This window comes from Glycine max, chromosome 19, assembly GCF_000004515.6.
Source record: "Glycine max cultivar Williams 82 chromosome 19, Glycine_max_v4.0, whole genome shotgun sequence".
NCBI classification, from domain to species: domain Eukaryota; kingdom Viridiplantae; phylum Streptophyta; class Magnoliopsida; order Fabales; family Fabaceae; genus Glycine; species Glycine max.
In genome coordinates this window covers 2,598,763-2,618,257 of record NC_038255.2, presented here as the reverse complement: position 1 = coordinate 2,618,257, position 19,495 = coordinate 2,598,763, and the positions used below count along the sequence as shown (strand labels likewise).

Sequence of the window (19,495 nt, the reverse complement as noted above, 5' to 3'; positions counted from 1 at the left end):
GTGTTTCCAAGACATCCAAGGCTTTGGTAATCAATTACCAGGCAGTGTAATCGATTACCAGAAGACAATTTTGAAAAGGGGTTAAAGTTTGTTAGTGAAAAAATTTTGAAACTTAATTCACCCACTTCGCTTAAGTTATTGAGGCCACTTGTCCAACAAGAAACAATAATAGTAATTGCACTATGCACAAGAATAGGATTATAAGAAAAAATGCATTTTAACTTGCATAGCCTCTCCAAAATAATAAAAACTAAAAGCTTTATATATATATATATATATATATATATATATATATATATATATATATATTAAAGTAGAAGCTACAGCTACAAATCTTGCCACCACTAAATTCAACCCATGATTAGACTTGTCCAATGTTAGTTTGTTTCCATTTTGGTGGAAATATGAAAATATCCCGCCACAACCTAATTAATATTTAATATTGTTAGATGTTCCTTCTTAATACACAACTTAAATCTATTTATCTATAATATATAAAAGGTGAATCACGAATTATGGTATTGACATTTCAACTAAATTAACATATATCTCTTTTATAAGAGAATTCACATACATCTTACTACAACATTTTTCTTTTCCTAAATAACCTATAGTCAACAACTAGAATTAGAATCCTTCATTGTCTACATGTGTTCCAAACTACAAAGGTGAAAAAAGAGTAATAGAATGTTAGAATTGATGAGATCAAATCATTGTATATCCATAGTTTTATTAGGACAATCCATACAGAAGAAGAAAAACATGCTAAAGACACTTTTAATTTAAAAAATATTACTGGAATAAAATTTTAATTTGCATCTTCCTTAATAATTGTAAGACGTGGGTAGATATCTAGTTTTCATTATTCTGCTGCTGCTGATGCCTGGTGGAACAAAGTTAGTTAGACACACTATTGCAGCATTGAAAGGTTAGAAACTTTGAAGGGAGGAGGGGTAGTGACAAAAAAGAAATTTTCTTTCTAAAGGGATAAAATACTCTTCTTTCTTTTGCCAAAAAGGACAATAAAGTTTCTAGCCTTATTTTATATATTGCTGGATTGATGTTTTTAGCTACATTGGTATGTGCCAGAGATAACATATATAACAAGTGTATGTATTATAGCATAATCCTTAGTTTAGGGGCAAAAATGTTCCTCCAACATGAAGGTTTTAAAAACTTGACCAAGTCCTTTCCCTTGCACAGACCATAATATCACTCATCAGGATGAAAGCACTCCATATTGATCAGTCTGCTTAGGTAGTGTAGAAGCCAAGAATTTACCATTGGTACTTAGCAGCAACAAGAACCTCCTCATACTGCTGAGCAGCATTGTCCCAACTAAGATCCTGCGTCATCCCTCGCCGTTGAAGCCCTTCCCAGCTCTGCTTATACTGCCTGAAGGTCAACAAGCAGTTCCCTATCGCGTTTATTAACTTGTTAGTTTCTGCACTGTCAAATGTCCATCCAAGGCCTGACTCTTCAAACGGATTAAAAGGCTTCACAGTGTCCCTCAGTCCACCGACAGCATGTACAACTGGAATTGTTCCATAATTCATCGCATAGAGTTGATTCAATCCACACGGCTCAAATCTTGATGGCATGAGCAGTATATCTGCACCTGCTGTTATCCGGTGCGCCATCTTGACAGAAAAGCCAACCCATCCTCTGACTTTGTCACGGTGTTGGGACTCAAACTGCCTAAGCATGTCTTCTAAGTCCGGCCTTCCAGTTCCCAACATGACTAGCTGCACATCCTGGCTCACTATCCAAGGAATTGATTCGGCTATGAGATCAATGCCTTTCTGTTGATCCAGCCTCCCAATGAATCCGAGTAACGGAACGTCCTCACGGACAGGAAAACCGAGCTCCTTTTGCAAGGCGGCTTTGCACCGACGCTTGCCACTTTGCAGGGTCTCAAGGGTGTAGTTAGTGTATCCATCTGATTTCAAGTGGACATCAAACTTGGGGTTCCAATCTTTCGTGTCAATTCCATTCACAATTCCTCTCAATTTCCAGTCATTCTCATATATGATCCCATGCAAACCCCAACCACCTTCGGAAGTTTTAATCTCCCATGCATATCCATGACTCACAGTGACAATCCGGTCAGCTGCCTTTAAACCGGCTGCAAAGATATTGAAGTGCTCACCTCCAACTGGGTCATATAATTTGAAAAGGTCTATGTAGTGTTCAGGTAAGTCCGTGTAGCGAAAATCATCAACGGGGCCCCGACCCTGCATGTAAAGTAAGTATGTGAATATTCCTTCTCTATATAAGAAAAAATGGAATATAAAACCCAACCATACGAAAATGAAATCAGCTTCAATGATTTGCCTTTTCAGTAGTTTTTCTTGTTCGAAAATAAAAGAATTTGCTTTTAGACACAACCCATAGCCATAAGCAAATCTGATAAGGAAATATTTTCTTGATTCCTTACTAAATTTCTCTAGCTATCTGGAAAGAAATACAGACATTTTGCAGCATCTTCTATGGGTTTCAGAATGCTAGTTTATAACCAAAATTTATTTATCACCAGCAAGATGCTGGGGCCGTGTTTTAAAGTAGTGCAATGAAATTAATCATGAAGACATTTTTTACATGCTTAATGTAATGGTGGGATCTTTACTATCTGGCATATATCCACAGAATATTTAAACAGACATGCATACAAAGGTACTAATCCAAAGGCCTACATCATTTCCCTTTTACTTTTGTCATTAAAAACCCTTGTATTTAACCTTTGGATAAGAGGAGATCATGGAATGCTAATCATTGTTATGGTGATATACCAAAAACACTAATTGTTTGCTTCTGTTATCCATTATTTTCCTCAATATTTTCTACAGAAGGAAAATCATGTAATACCTTTGCAGAAATATCAATAATATCAATATGAGCTGTTTTATTTGTGTACGTGGTTGAGTGAAAATCACAATATCCATCAATATTTTATTCTAATTTTATAAAACAATTGGACCAGGTGCGATGAATGAGAACATGAGAGGGGTAAATCTTGACCTTTTAATCAAAATGGATGGTTAAGATTAAATTTGTAAAATAATCTTGACAATCTGTATATGGTTGTAGGGTCAAGATTAACACCTCTCACACTCTCAATAGACATGTCTCCTCTAAATATATTCTTTCTTTTTCACAACAATGAACTAACTATATATCTAGATAGAGAACAAACCTGGTGTGCTATGTTATGAATCACAAGAACAGATCTTGTGTACTTCATTATACCATGGTCACGATAATAGGCTTTCAGATACACTGGCAGCAAAGCAGTATGCCAATCATTTGCGATGAAGGCCAAATTTCCATCTCCATAGCAAACACCACCACATGGAACATGCCAAGGAACCTGAAAATCATTAACTTCGTTTACCCATTGAAACTAGACAAATATAAGGATTTCATAAAGAACACGTCTGCAGAATGATTTTTGATTGTTGATAAAAATGATTAGGATAAACCATGTCAACTACTCTGTGGTTTGAGAATAATCCTATCAAATGTTACTGAAAATGCATCCTACTTTATAGACATTATCATTTCCTAGTGGTAAAAACTGCACGGAATTTTCTTGGAGACCCAAGGTTAGTAAGTCTAAAGGTATATTTGCATATTTCCTGTGGCAGTCATGTCTAATAAACAGTGATGCACGAAAGCATACACTGATACACAAGGTATATATGATTATAAGAGATATTATTAGGAGAGATTCAAAAGTAGTAATCTCTGACAAATGAAGATGGAGATGCTCCATGTTGTCATCATTGGAAGCCTGGTATGGCAAGGATCTTTGTTTGATCAAGAAAGCAGAACTTATGCTAGTCACATTGCCTGGAACAGCAAATCTACCACACTAGTCATTCCCTATTTTCACCATTTTCGCCCAATGTAATGCAGATTAATGTATTTCAAGTTGCCTGAAACAGACTATTTACATCTAAAATCGGGTATAAGGATACATTTGGTTTCAATCTCTTTTATAAAAATAAATAGCATATGTATTCGGATAAAATGATTTTTCAGGTAGATAATTGTCACAACTGAGTATCCCCATAATTGATTTAGTCACTAAATCATTTAGTTTGTGTACCTCAGCAGCTGCCTTGCAAAACAACACCATGCGTTTTAGAATATCCTGTTCCATTAAAGGACATGAACTGAGTCAAAAAGAAATAAATAAGAGCAGAGAAATAGTTATAGAGTTATAGGTAACTGAGCAGTCTTGAATATATGGTAATGCAGGATGAGTTTGTAGAATACCTTAAATCAAAACAGCATATGATTTTGGTCATTCATCTCATAAATCATAAAGTCATAACCATTTTGCTAATGGAGGAAACAAATAATTCACAAAATAAGACAGTTTTCTCCCCACACTTTTTTTCCCTCTGCCCCCAACAATGGAAGTACTCTTCAACTCAACAAAAATAAATTACTACCTCTCGGCTTCCCCTGTATATGTTATCCTGTAAATGGCGGAAGTTTGGACTGTCAATAAAAACGAAGTCAACACCATCGATATAAGAGTGGAAATATGTTACTTCCATGTCCTGTAAGCAAAAACATTGGTGTGTTACAACACCAAGGTAGTAGTAATCAATTGATTCAATGAATTATAATTGATTAAGAATAGAGTGGCTGCTCCAAACCTGACCATCTACTTTGTATCGTTTCCGTACTCCTAAATCTTGTGCTTCAGCATAATGACTATACCGAGGTACTACAACCTACAAAGAAAATAAAAAGAGAGAAAAAAAAACAAAATGGAAATAGAAATAAAAAAGGAACTTGAAATTCATTTAAGTATTTAATAATAATCTGATTAGACATGAAACAAGCTGTCATTTCAATTCACATTTAGTGTACATGTGGGATAGACAGATAAAAGTTTATACAAACGGAAGTTCAGATACACAGTAAAGCTATGAAATATAGACCTAGAGAGTACCCCAAAGCCATATCTGGAATTCATGCGAAAAGTTATGCAAAAAAGACAGAAAACACTTCAAGAGCAGAACCGACAAAATTTAAAAATAATTTTCAGTGACTCATCAGGAATCAGGAAAGATTATGTTTACTACTAAAATATTCTGAATTTGGTTAGACATAATAAGCAGCTTATAAAAGTAGATAGATGATTGTAGTCTCTACTTCAGTCATCAGACATTAGATTAACACTATAATAAGGTATTCTGTAAATTCTGATCCCTTTGTAAAAGATCTCTTTATTCTTTATTTCTTTGAAACATTTTCTGGTCTGAAGATGATAGGCACCCAAGCACTTGTGGAACCCTTCTTAAAAGCTCTCCAGCTACTATAGCTAGCTTTTATGGTGTGGTTCTCCCGAGGTTCTTGTCAGAAGAACAATGTGGCTAAGAGCAGCTATTTGAATAATTTTTTTGAGATTTCAAAAAATCTTTATTGTTTTTGAAATTTCAAAACATCACAAAGCATTTGGATAATTTGAAAGCTTATTACTCCTCGGGTGGATGGGCAAGTGCCCAAAAAAAGTGAGAGGGTTACGATTTTCTACAAAGATGAACAAGGATGAGGACAAGGACATTGTTAAGATGGAATCCCAAAAGGGATAAGCATATACCACTATAGCAACTCATTTCCCCAATTTCAACCTTGAGAACAAGGTTGAACTTCATGGCCATGGCATTGATGAGTCATGGGACCAAAAGATTAGTTGGTTAGAGTAGTTACAGTTTTGATTGGGCAATTAAAATTGTTAAGAGTGGGGTTTATCAAAAAAAATATATGTTAAGAGTAGGGAGTTAGATTGAACAAGAAAGAGGTAGAATAAGTTAAGGGTATTCAGATTTGTCAATTTTGGGAAACCAACCAATGACTTGACTGTAAAAGAAGAAACCCTTGGAAAGAGGATTATTTTCTTTGTTCTCTATATTTCAGTGCAGTTATTTCTGTATCTCTAATCTATCTTTCTAAAATTCAATAATTTTGTCTTCAAGTTATAATAAACTCTATCTATAGTACTATTCTTCTTACACTATGGATAGAAGATTTAATAAGCAACGAGAACGAAGGAAACAATGATCAAGACTCATTTAAGTGGTTCTTTCTCAAGCAAGGAGTATATCTAAGGAGCAAGTTCTGTTCCCAAATATGTGATGGTGATACTCTGTCAGTTCATTAAAGGAATAGCATGTTACCATAACTCTGTGTCCACGCCTAGCCAAAGCCTTAGGTAATGATCCAACAACATCTCCAAGACCACCTATTAGATCAGGTATAAGTCTGTAAATTACATCAAAACAAAGCAGCATGCACAAAATGACAACCAAAGATTGAAGAATTGGAAAAGTGGGAGAGTTCCATGAACTTGCTTCATGTAAGTAGCTGCATCATGAGAATGCTTATGAATGGGAATATATACCTCATTAGGATGATAACTTGTTAGTGCCATAATTCAAGAACAAGGCTTGCAATGATAAATCTAAAAACATTCATTAAAGAACACATTTTATAGAAATAAATTTAGTTAGTTACCTGTTTTGACAAAGGGAGCACATTCTGCTGCAACCAATATAACATTCATGACATTGGCCCCAGCCAAAGGTGGGGGCTTTTCACCTTCACCCTCCACATTGTCAGCTTCATTAGCAACCTCCTTTGTACTTGATTCACTCAAAGCTTCAAGTATTTCAATCTTTCGACTGAAAGTTTCAGTGCTACATGGGATATCACTTGGCAGGGTATCAGGTTTTATTATCTCATATCTCTTGCTATTCAACTGTTCATCAACATATAGCCTAGGTGAAGCCTTTTCAACAGGAGACAAATTATCATCTTCCTCTTCACTTTTGTCCAAACCGAGATCAATGCCTACAAATGAGACATCTGGTATTTCCTTCTCAATAGATTCGACATAATTGCTTGAAACAACACCACCATTTTCGTTCTCAAAAGCACTGCCTCTTCTGGCAGAACCTTTCTGTGGATTTGAGTCACTTGACAGGGATTTGTCACTGTGCTCATAAGAAATACTGTCTCCTATTTCAGGGGTGGTTTCACTATTTATTGAAGAAACCAGTTTCTTTCTTTCAGAAATCTACAATAGACAATAAAGTTTAATAATATCACCACATGAATGCTTATAATAACAAGTAGGATTAATAAAGGATATAAGAAGAAACCAAAAAAAGTATGCTCACACACAAACCCAAAAAAGTAAAAATAAAAACTGTAACTTTTATAATCAACTCAATTATCATAGTGAAGAAACTTTAGAGCCTCAAATCCGATGAACTCGTCCATAATTTCCTGACCAATAATTATGATCTTATAAATTATAAATAAGTTCAGACTAATGGTTTGTACATAAACATAGTTTAAAATGTACCCTTAACATTGTCAAAATCTATAAAGTACTGATTCTTTTATTTATTTCACATATCCATATCCAATATGTATCTAATACTGATACAAGTACTTCACCGACATATTGGTGAAGTATCCAATACAGCTATATGAGACATAGAAGCAATTATAACCAGAAACATGCAAGAATATATAACCAACTTAACCAATTCAAATGGCAAAGTGTCATAAAGATCCTCTCTATTATTCAAAATCCAATTGAAAGTGAATATCTTATACTCAATAGCCAGTAGTAATATCATCCGGCATTTAATGGTATTTCCACTTTAAAAACAAAAAATTGAAAGACTCACATTCTATTTTGTGATTCAGTTAATTTGAGCTATCTTCTCAACTATTCTAATCATATTTTTATCACCTCTACCAAATTATTTTCAATTCCTTAGCACTTCGTCCGAAAATCAATAACAGGCAGGACCTCACAACCAGACACAGTTAAATAGTAATTCCAAATGATACATTTGCACAAGGATTTCATAGACCAAATTCCAACTCATAAATTTTCACTTATGTTTTTTAAAATCTTGAAAATAGACCAAAGAAGGGGAAGACCCACAACAAGTGAATCCGCAAAAAGTTGCCAATTTGCCAATGCTACAGCTTGATCAATTACTTTGGGACCAGGGAGCTTTAACAAAGCATACTTATTAGCCATTGCTTTACTCTACTTAAACTCACCTTTCCAAGAGGAAAAGAGAATATCTCCTTTATTTTTCCAATAAAGTACTAATTTCCCAATCTCAACAAATCAATACAATAAAAATCCAAAAACTATAATCTAAGGTCCTATCCAGCTTGAAAATATTGCCCCACAAGGAAGATACCTGTGGTCTAAAAAAGTATAAGAAAAATAAAAAAGAAATAAATAAATCAACAGCTATATTGGTCTCAACATAAATGATAAACCCTTTTGGGACAACATAAAGATGAAACCCTGGACCCTTTGTAAAACACTTTCCAAACACAATACCTGTTGAAGCAATTCCCTTTGCAAAGCAAGAACCTTCTTACTCTTCTCAATTGTGGCTTGAAGCACTTCATCTGAATCATCCTTATCCTCACTTGTCCCAGAACTCTTCCCTAAAGCACTTATGTGCTTATTCTTCTCCACCAAACACAACAAACCTCTACTACACCTATGTTTCACTCTTCCACGCCCCCACCCTCTTACTAACGATGAAGCATTCAGAGTGCTAAACTTTGATGAAGAAAACTTGTGATTCCTATTGTGAAGCATCATCATCATCACAGTGGAGTCAGCATTGGCTTCCACGAGAAACGGTAAAGAACCCATCGATGCCATCACCAATGGATCGAGAAGAACAGGATATGAGGCGAAAATTAGGGAGACCCAGACGGTGAAAACGAGAGATCAACGAAGTTATGCAAATGGGTCGGAGTGAAATGAATAAAAGAGTGAGAGTGTACTCGAACGGTGAAGGCTTTCTTTAGGAACTGAAAATGATGTTTTTTAGGATGAGAGTTTAAGATGACCACAAGTTGATTACATAAAAGGGTCCCATTGTTAATGTATTTTAAGTGCTGAGCATCGCAAAAAATTAAAACGTGAAATTTTACGAACCAGTCCATGATCATCCGGTTTCATCGTGATGTCGGGTACTTAAAGTGAAGCGTTGTACACTTGTCTTGTTCTTGTGTAATTGGGATTTAACATGCTGTGAACTCTCCATTTTGCAACAGGGTAGGTTTGAGTTTGACTACGTGTTAAACGAGTTGGATTTTTTTTTCGGTGATGACAAACGAGTTTGATTAAAAATTGAGTTTAATTTTTATATCCCTTTATTTTAAGGTGATGCAATTCCACACAGTATATAAGAGTTTTATATTGTTATTTGTAAAAAAAAAAATATATTATTACTCAAACACAAATTATTATACATGATATACTTTAATTGGCTTTTATAATCATCATCCTTTATGTCACATCAATCATAATTTTTAATTAATTGATAGTATAAATTATTTTATAATATTATGACCATTGAACTCAATTTTTATTATTGTAAAAAAAACTCAATTTTTATTTATTAAATTAATCAAAAATTATAACCTAATATGATTTTTAAAATAATTATTATAAACATCAATAAATTTATTATAAATGATAAATAATTTTTTTTAATAAAATTATAATATATATGGTTTTTATTATAAATGTGTATGACAATTGTGATAGAATGGAAAATTGTTTAATTATTTTTTGTCCCGTGACAAATTATTTTATTATTTTGCACTTGTATTTCATCATTATAATAAATGGATATAATGTATGAAAAATTATGTCAAAGAATATATATATTTTATATGAAACCTAAAACACCAATAAAATATTTATTTGTTGAAGACATGAACAAAAGTATTAGAATTATTTGCATTACATGAATTCTTGAAATTGAAAAGTGAATTTTTCTTTTATCTAATCACACACTCTACATTCTAAGGCTTTCAATTGGACAAATCCTAATGAACAATTAAATATTGTGATGACAAAAGAAACCTTATCATGTTATTTACTAATCCTAAAAACTTTTTATCAAGGGCTTAATGGCTAGACATATACGGCATCTCATGTTGATTAAAATTAAGTATCAAAAGTCTATCAATAATTAATCATATTATTAATGGGTCTGAGTATCATCAAATAGATCACACCAGCAATTTGTTTTCACAAAATAAAGAGTTATATACAATTAATTATAGCACACAAAAATTTATAAGAAAATTATAGCCTATAATGTCATATGTTACTGTTTACATAATTTTTTCCTCTTGCACATTCAGCAAAATACACGTAAAAGAATATCATTTTTTCCACGAAAAGTGGTAGAACAAGAAAATGATCTCAACATTACTAAGCAGAGCATTTGCCAGCAGATATCCATATATAAAATATCAGTATACAGATTTAAACTGCAACAAGTTCTATCAAGTTAATTATAGCTATTCAACTAGCTAGTTCTTAAGTGTCATCATCACGTGTAATCTTGTTTCGGCAAATGCTTTAGGCATATGCTTCTCCACGTGTAATCTTGTTTTGTTTCTTTACTCATATCAAAAACCAATTCCTAAGATCTCAAAGAAAGTTGCCCATCATATGTACGAATTTTTAGTAGCATGAGTTGTTTTGTACCTTCAATATGCTAACTTTAAGAAAGAGACAACTTTAGATGATAAAGTAAGAAATTTGTTAATGGATGAAAAAATCAACCATTATGTAATTAACACTTGATTATCTTATTGATAACTGAGATTATTTATTTTATTCTTTCAATGAGTTAATTAATTACTTTAAATAACACAAGTTAATATATATATATATATATATATATATATATATATATATATATACTTGTTGTTCGAATAATCGATATCATGTCTAATGTAAAAGAAAAATTAAAGTTAACCACTTCATATTTATAAAAAGGTCTATCTCTTTTGTATATATTTTCACAATCACGGTATAATAAAGGTATAAAGGTGGTTGTGAAACTAACAAAAATTATTTCTAAAGGAGAAAATGTCATAGTTCTTCAAACGTCTTTGAAAAGTGTTGTTTAAATTCTTCTTTATCCATATGAAATAAGATACTCTACAATACCACTTTATTTTAATTTAGCTATTCAAATGTTTATCATGAATCTAAATAGCCTCTTGAGTTGTTTCGATACTTGCTATTTTTGTTTATAAAAAATTATCTGCAATGTTCAAAAACTTATACAAGATACATTACTATGTAAATAACATTTTTTATAAATCAACTTTTTTAACATTCTTTACTATGTCAATGAAATAGGACCCTTTCTTTGTTTGTCCTAAATTTTGAAGAACATTTAAGAATGAAGTGTCTACAAACTAGGAGTTGATTGATAAGCAAGGGAGGGTATCAAAGGTCGAACTCCTTGAAAATGACAAAGAATCAATTGTCATCTACAAAGGTCGACCTGAATTTAGAAGGCTAAATGAAATTTATGATCAAAAGGAGATAATGTTTATTTATGTGGGTGATAGTAAATTTCATGTTAGGTTCTTTAAAGGAGATTTGGAGCTTGCAAGAGCGTTTCACCAGTTGCAGGAAAAAACACAAGTTGCTGACATTGATGATCCAAGATTATTAGCATACCAATGGAGAAGGAGGAATTGTGAAGATATGCTCAATGCAAACAAGGAAATGATATTTATTTCTTCTCTATAATAGAAAATGATTGTAGTTGTGGTTATGTTTTGATGGTTTAGATGTGGATTTTTAAACAAATATTGTGGCACAAATACAGTTTTTGTGTTAACTTTTGTGTAGGTCTCTATGATTAGTATCTTTTGTGAACAAATACTGTTTTATATTGATAATTATTATAAATGTTCAACTGTTTGCATTTTATTAATTTCCTGTGAAAGACGGAATATGATAATAGTAGATGGTAAATGGGTAGCATGCCCAATATGATGCAGAAAACAATAAGTTATGTCAGCAATGATACGTAATCTCAGCCAAAGGGATATTCCTTACTTTTTAGCAAACCACCAACAAACTTCAAATGTTTTTATCAATCCTTTTATTACCTTTTGTTATTTCTGTTGTTGGCTATGATTGGAAATTCCATGAAAAGGAAATAACAGAGCTATGAGGTTTGCAAAATAGTTTTGAATCATTTGTCCCTTTGAGTAAAACAGTTTCACGATAATAAGCATTCCAGTTGCACAATTGCACAAAATGCACATAACTTGGTTGGTTTGAAGCAAAACAAATGCACAAAAAACAAGTTACTCCCTTCGTGCACGCCACATAACAGGTTGCATGCAAATGATATTCACTGTGTAATCAAGTAACACCACATGTCAAATGGAAATTTTTGGGCGGATGATCCAAAAGTTATGGTTCATGTAATTGGCAAAGAAGCAAAGTCAAAATCTTTTAGGTATGATGTATTTCACATTTTTGTAGGTTAGTATAGCTGAATCTTTTGTGCAACCTTAATATGTTTTATTGAAGAAGGAAATCTACTCCATTTTGAATTTGCATTTGAATTTCTTTTGTCTTCCCACTACATTTTGATTTTATGTTTTTTAAATTTGAATTTGGATCTCAATGGGTTTTGAAGTCTATTTCTCATTTCTCTCCCTCTTATACATTCTCATTTCTTTGTTCTTCTTTTTTATCTGAATCGAAAACTGTCAAGGAAGCACGAGGACACCTACAACGATAAGTTTTTGTTTTCCTTTGCTTCTCTCCTTTCTAAAATGTATTTTTATTTTGTGAAATTGATGTTAGTGTTCGGTTTGTTTGAGAATCTCATTAGCTCAGTAAAAATTACATTCCTTCAACATTGCCTCTACCCACATAAAAACAAAATTAAAAAAAATATCAGAATTAAAGAAAAAAAAAACCTGGAGATTGTTTCCAAAACATTGTCATTATTGAATTGTGGTGGATGTAGTTGTTTGTCTTTCCTACCATTCTTTATATTTATTATGTTCAGAGCTTTTAAGATGAAAGATTTAGATATTGTGCAAAAAATATTTTTGGAGCATTCTTATATAAAATCTTTCTTATTAATATGTAAATATTCATGTCTTTTTAACACCATTGATTTGATTAAATATGGTGTTTCCTAATTTGCATTAGAAGTGTTTGTATCACAATGTTACGTATGCTTCTAATCTTTTTTATTCATTTTACTAACTTCAGACGAAGACAATCATATATCTTTTATTGTGGAGGCTTTTGGAGACAATTCTAAATCTTCACTAGCACATTTATTCGTTCATATATTTTTTTAAATTTTTCCTTTGTCCTTTTTTATCTCAGGTTTCTTTTTTTTTTTCAACTTTTGTAGGAATTTCTGCATCTGACCCTCTTCTCTTTACCACCATGTTTTGTGTTAGATGTAGAAGAAGAAAAAAATTCAACTATTTTGTCACCAATTCATTTATTAGCAGAGGTAATTTTGAAAAATACATATATGTGTTGGGTGTACAAGAAATCTACATGGTGCAAACAAAAAAGGTCTAATATTTAACACATGGGATCCATGTAATACTTGGGCCTTAGTCATTTTGGAATTGTAGCCCGTTCATCCACTGGATATTATAATTGCTCATTCAATAAACTGTACCACTAACTAGTACTAACGTCCCTTCACTTCACTTGCTTCAGTGACATTGCTTCATGAAAATATGAAAACAGAGGCAGCACTGGTGCAAGACCAGACTGTATCTAACATTGAAGAAGAGCACATTGTTAAAGCAAGCTCAAGCCATCTGACGCCTAATCACAGTAGCGCTTTGCCACGTCCATTCCACCTGGTAAGCGTCTTCATACTATTGTACTGTATGTTTATAAATTTTATCTTTTGTGACAAAACCTAAACTTAGGTAATCAAACATGTCCAATGTGGTGAACATTGAGATAAACCCTATAATGTCACAATAAATTATGTTAGGGCTTTTAATTTGAAATGCAAAACTGATTCTTTCAATCTAGAAATATCATTCTTTGATAACAAAAATGGATATATGCAGTGTGTGTTATTAAACCATAAAAAATTCAAACTTTACTACAGGATCATTACATTCAAATGCTATTCCAAAATTCTTTGGATTTCACATATTATTCAATTGATGCTACACTTTTGTGTTCATTAAATTGTTAAAAAAGAGCAACATCAATACATTAGCTTAGGAGTTTTGTGAATGTGAAACAAAAAACTCATACTTTCAACCTATAAATTTTAGTTTTTTGTCTAAGAACAATAGATGGGTGCAGTGTTTGTATCTGAAAAGCAATGTGGAGAATATGCTGTAATGACAAACACAACATTTTATGTGTGTATCCTTATATTATGCTTTGGTGTCATAACAGTTTGACACATCATATTCTGTGTGCATAACAGTTTCACACTTTATATTATGCATTGCTTGAGCATTTCATCTTTATGTATGCTTGACCATTCTATGTGTATATCCTCTATTTATGCTAGAATTTAGGAATGATGGATGAGGATCATAAGTGTTGAAAAAACATGACTAAATTAATGATGAAAATTAACAAAAAGGAAACCGGCATGTTCAACACAATACACATTAAGGATCATGTTACAATTTAAACGTTATTATCAAATATTCAAGACTTACATAACTTATCAGTATTGTTTAAATTACTTTATTTTATATGTAGCCTTATGGTGAGGTTAGTAGGAGTTTTGTTGTCAGATGGAAAAATGACTTAGATGATACTTGGCATCTTTTATACAAAGATGACAACGTACATTCTATTAAATACAACAAGAATCTTCAAAATCCAACTATAATGGCTGGCTGGACTCAACTCAGAGAGTTTTATGGATTAACAGATAATCATCAATTAACTATGACCTATTATGGAACATCAGTTTTTCCGCTGACTGTCTTCAAAAGCAACTCTCAACCACAAGCTTTTCCAAAATGACATTCATTATATAAACAAAACCCTAACTCAATCACATTCAAAGTCCTGTTGAATGAGTATAAAGTAACATGCACCAGTTTTGTTGGACATTTTAGTGTAATTGATCTCTTTATTATGTTAAAATAAGAGTGCACGCTTGTTTTAATGTAATAACGAGATGTTCGATTTAGGCAAAGGTTGGAAGTTACATGGAAGTTACAAAAACTTCCATCAACGGTTGGAAGTTACATGGAAGTTACTAAAACTTCCATCAACGGCAGTTTTTAAAATAGAAAAAACTTCCATCAACCGCCAAAAACCACCTGTTCTTTGATTATAAATAATCATTCTGGTTCAGAAAGCATAACGGTGTGACAAAACATACAAGACCAAAAAAAAACTCTTGAATTACAATCTTCTGATTTTATCCGATTGAACAATTTTGGTTGAACCCCGAAATTTGATTCAATCTGAAAGTGTTATACACGACTTCAGATTTATCCAAGTATTATCTCGATTTTCAAATTTAACCAACAAAAGATTGAATCAAATCTTTCGAGATGACGAACGATAGTTCGAAGATGACAAGCAAGTTTGCGAAGTTGGACAAGTTTGAAGGGCAGGATTTCAGAAGATGGCAGAAGAAGATGCACTTTCTCTTGACAACATTGAATGTGGTGTATGTGCTGAGTACACCGATGCCGGTGTATATGGAAGACGAAACTTTGGATCAAACAAGGAAGCGTTCGAAATGGGAGAACGACGATTACATTTGTCGTGGACACATTCTGATCGGTATGTCTGACTCTCTCTTTTATATTTATCAAAATGTTGAGTCTGCTAAGGAATTATGAGACTCTCTTGAATCCAAGTATATGGCAGAAGGTGCCTCAAGTAAAAAATTCTTAGTTTGTAATTTCTTTAATTACAAAATGATTGATTCGAGGCCTGTTATGGAACAATATAATGAACTGCTGCGGATTTTGGGTCAGTTTACTCAACATGATTTGAAAATGGATGAATCCATTGCAGTTTCATCTATAATTGATAAACTGCCTTCTTCTTGGAAAGACTTCAAGCATACCTTGAAACATAAGAAGGAAGAGTTGACTCTGGTTCAACTTGGTAGTCATTTCATGATTGAGGAGTCGCTGAGGGCTCAGGAAATTGACAAAGTCAATGATAAAAACGTAGCAGGTTCCTCTTCCATTAATATGGTAGAGGAAAGTGGAACAGTTAAGCAAAATTATAATGCTAAAGGTAACAAACGAAAATTTCAAGGAAATAAGAACAAAGGTCCAAACAAACAGACAAAATTGTCATGTTGGAAGTGTGGGAAACCTGGTCATTTAAAGAGGGATTGCCGGGTGTTCAAAGGAAAGAACAAGGCTGGTCCAAGTGGGTCTAATGATCCTGAAAAGCAACAAGGTCAGATTGTAGTGAATAATTTTAATTCGAATACGAATTCAAATTATGTATCACTAATATCTGATGCATTCTATGTGTAGGATGATGACGTTGCTTGGTGGTTTGATTCGGGAGCAACAAGCCATGTGTGCAAAGATCGTCGTTGGTTCAAGGAATTTAGACCAATCGATGATGGCTCTATTGTGAAGATGGGCAATGTTGCAACTGAACCAATCCTAGGATTAGGTTGTGTGAATTTAGTTTTTACTTCCGGAAAAAATTTGTATTTGGATAATGTCTTATTTGTACCTGGTATTCGTAAGAACTTATTGTCTGGTATGGTTTTAAATAATTGTGGTTTCAAGCAAGTACTTGAAAGTGACAAGTACATCTTGTCAAGACATGGTTCGTTTGTTGGATTTGGTTATCGTTGTAATGGAATGTTTAAATTAAACATTGATGTTCCTTTTGTTCATGAATCTGTTTGTATGGCCTCGTGTAGTTCTATAACTAATATGAAAAAATCAGAAATTTGGCATGCTAGATTAGGACATGTTCATTACAAAAGATTAAAAGATATGTCAAAAACAAGTATGATTCCTCCTTTTGATATGAACATTGAAAAATGCAAAACTTGCATGTTGACCAAGATCACTAGGAAACCTTTTAAGGATGTTAAAAGTGAGACTAAAGTCTTAGACCTTATTCATAGTGATTTGTGTGATTTGCATGCTACTCCATCATTAGGTCATAAAAAATATCTTGTTACTTTTATTGATGATGCATCAAGGTATTGTTATGTATATTTATTAAATACAAAAGATGAAGCTCTTGATAAATTAAAAATTTATAAGAAAGAGGTAGAACTTCATCAAAATGGGCTAATCAAAACTCTTCGTACGGATAGGGGAGGTGAGTATTATGATCCAGTTTATTTTCAATCTACTGGAATAATACATCAAACTACAGCTCCCTATACACCACAACAGAATGGTGTAGCCGAAAGGAAGAATAGAACCTTGAAAGAAATGGTGAATTCCATGTTATCCTATTCGGGTTTAAGTGAAGGATTTTGGGGTGAGGCTATGTTGGCAGCCTGTTACTTGTTGAACCGAATTCCTAACAAAAGGAATAAGGTTACCCCATATGAACTTTGGCACAAAAAGACACCAAATTTGAGTTATCTCAAAATTTGGGGATGTAGGGCTGTGAGAACTCAGCATAATTTGGCCGATCATTTAACCAAAGGGTTAAGTAGAGATCTCGTGAAAAGGTCGGCTGTGGGATTAGGATTAAAGTCCATCTGAAATCTCTTATGTTAAGATACCCAATTCCCATCTAATATGACATTAGGTGCTGAATTCAATGTGGAAAGCTTAACATGTAGAGATTGGAACACATCATCGAAAGTATCCCAAAAGGAATGTGTTCGGTTCTGCAAGTTAAGGAGGTTGAAGTATAACTTCTCAATGGTTCTTTTGAAAAATTGCATTTGCAGGTGCAAAAAAAAAAAAGAAAAGGACTACCTATATAAGCATGAAGTTTAGCCGCTTCAAGAAGCTGAGACTTGGCTTTGATATGCTTATGAAGGATAGGGACACAGGCTAGTAAAACTAGTGTCGAGCAAGAGTAATGTTATAAACTATTGTGCAGATTATCTTCATGTATTCATTATGAATAGAAAGGGTTCAATCATTAGTGACACCCTGATATTCGAATATTTGAAACGTATAATTTGCTAAGATGAAATTCTATCGTCACGATATTTCATCTATGCAGTAGTTTGTGGTATGTTATGATTTTGGTGATTTGATCGGTAATTACACTAAAATGGGGGAGGTTTGTTGGACATTTTAGTGTAATTGATCTCTTTATTATGTTAAAATAAGAGTGCACACTTGTTTTAATGTAATAACGAGATGTTCGGTTTAGGCAAAGGTTGGAAGTTACATGGAAGTTACAAAAACTTCCATCAACGGTTGGAAGTTACATGGAAGTTACTAAAACTTCCATCAACGACAATTTTTAAAATAGAAAAAACTTTCATCAACCGCCAAAAACCACCTGTTCTTTGATTATAAATAATCATTCTGGTTCAGAAAGCATAACGGTGTGACAAAACATACAAGACCAAAACAAAACTCTTGAATTACAATCTTCTGATTTTATCCGATTGAACAATTTTGGTTGAACCCCGAAATTTGATTCAATCTGAAAGTGTTATACACGATTTCAGATTTATCAAAGTATTATCTCAATTTTCAAATTTAACCAACAAGTTTGATAAATGTGATTCAAGACTGTATATAATAAATAGTTTTGACTGAAATATTTGAAATTCAGAAACAATCTTGGATTGAATAGTGTGCGTGTGCGTGTATGACTCACGAAAATTTGTCTAAGTTCTTTTTTACCCAAACACTTTTTTATCTTGATATCCGAGAAGGAGAATGAATTGAAAATTAACCAACCTCTTCCATACAGGGCCAAAAATAACTTCCACCTTTTTATGCACGAACTATATTGATAATAATTACAATGATTTTTAAGTTTATTTAAAGTTCTTTTACTTGCAAAAGTGAAGGATAATAAAAAAAAGTTAAGAAAATCTAATTGAATTGATTTATTAGTGTTTTTTTTTATTTACTACAAATCTTTTGATAATAAGTACAATGATTTTTAAGTTCCACCTTTTTACATTCAAAAGAAATCTAATTCAATTGATTTATCAGCATTTTTTTAGTTACTACAAATCTTTTGATATAGTTTTCTTCAATTTCCACGGATAAAAAAAAGTCAACCCAGTACTTTAAGGATGCTTGAATTCTAAATCAACAAATCTACAAATTACGTTTATTTACCTTTTTATAGGTAAAGTATTTAACTCTTTTTCCAAACCGTGGATCCGTGTTTTTCAGCAACTACAAGTCTACAACTACAAAAAAGTGTGGGCATATATGGCCTTTATATTAGCTGTTAAGTTGTTAACGAGATAATCAAGCTTTGATGATATTTTAACATATGAATGCATGATTTGTTAATTATATATATACTGGTAATTAATTGATTTTCTTATTCTTTCAAAAAAAAATTGATTTTCTTATCAATAATTAAGATTGATTATTTATTCTTTAAAATAAATTGCTTAGAAGTTTTTTTTTTAATGAAAAATTGCTTAGAAGTTAAATCCCATACTTTTATAGTTCGTATAGGAAACAAAGTTAT

The 19,495-nt window shown here is 32.6% G+C and overlaps 1 protein-coding gene across 1 annotated transcript; it reads right to left on the bottom strand.

The window, feature by feature from the left end:
- Positions 1 to 979: 979 nt before the first annotated feature.
- On the bottom strand, positions 980 to 8,995 carry LOC100301884 (starch synthase IIa-2). Its single transcript, NM_001248882.1, has 8 exons — positions 8,393 to 8,995; positions 6,532 to 7,093; positions 6,195 to 6,259; positions 4,668 to 4,745; positions 4,458 to 4,568; positions 4,109 to 4,153; positions 3,194 to 3,367; positions 980 to 2,234 (listed from the first exon to the last, which is right to left on the bottom strand). The coding sequence occupies exons 1-8, from the start codon at positions 8,723 to 8,725 to the stop codon at positions 1,278 to 1,280; spliced, it is 2,325 nt and encodes a 774-aa protein (NP_001235811.1). The 5' UTR covers positions 8,726 to 8,995; the 3' UTR covers positions 980 to 1,277.
- Positions 8,996 to 19,495: the final 10,500 nt, after the last annotated feature.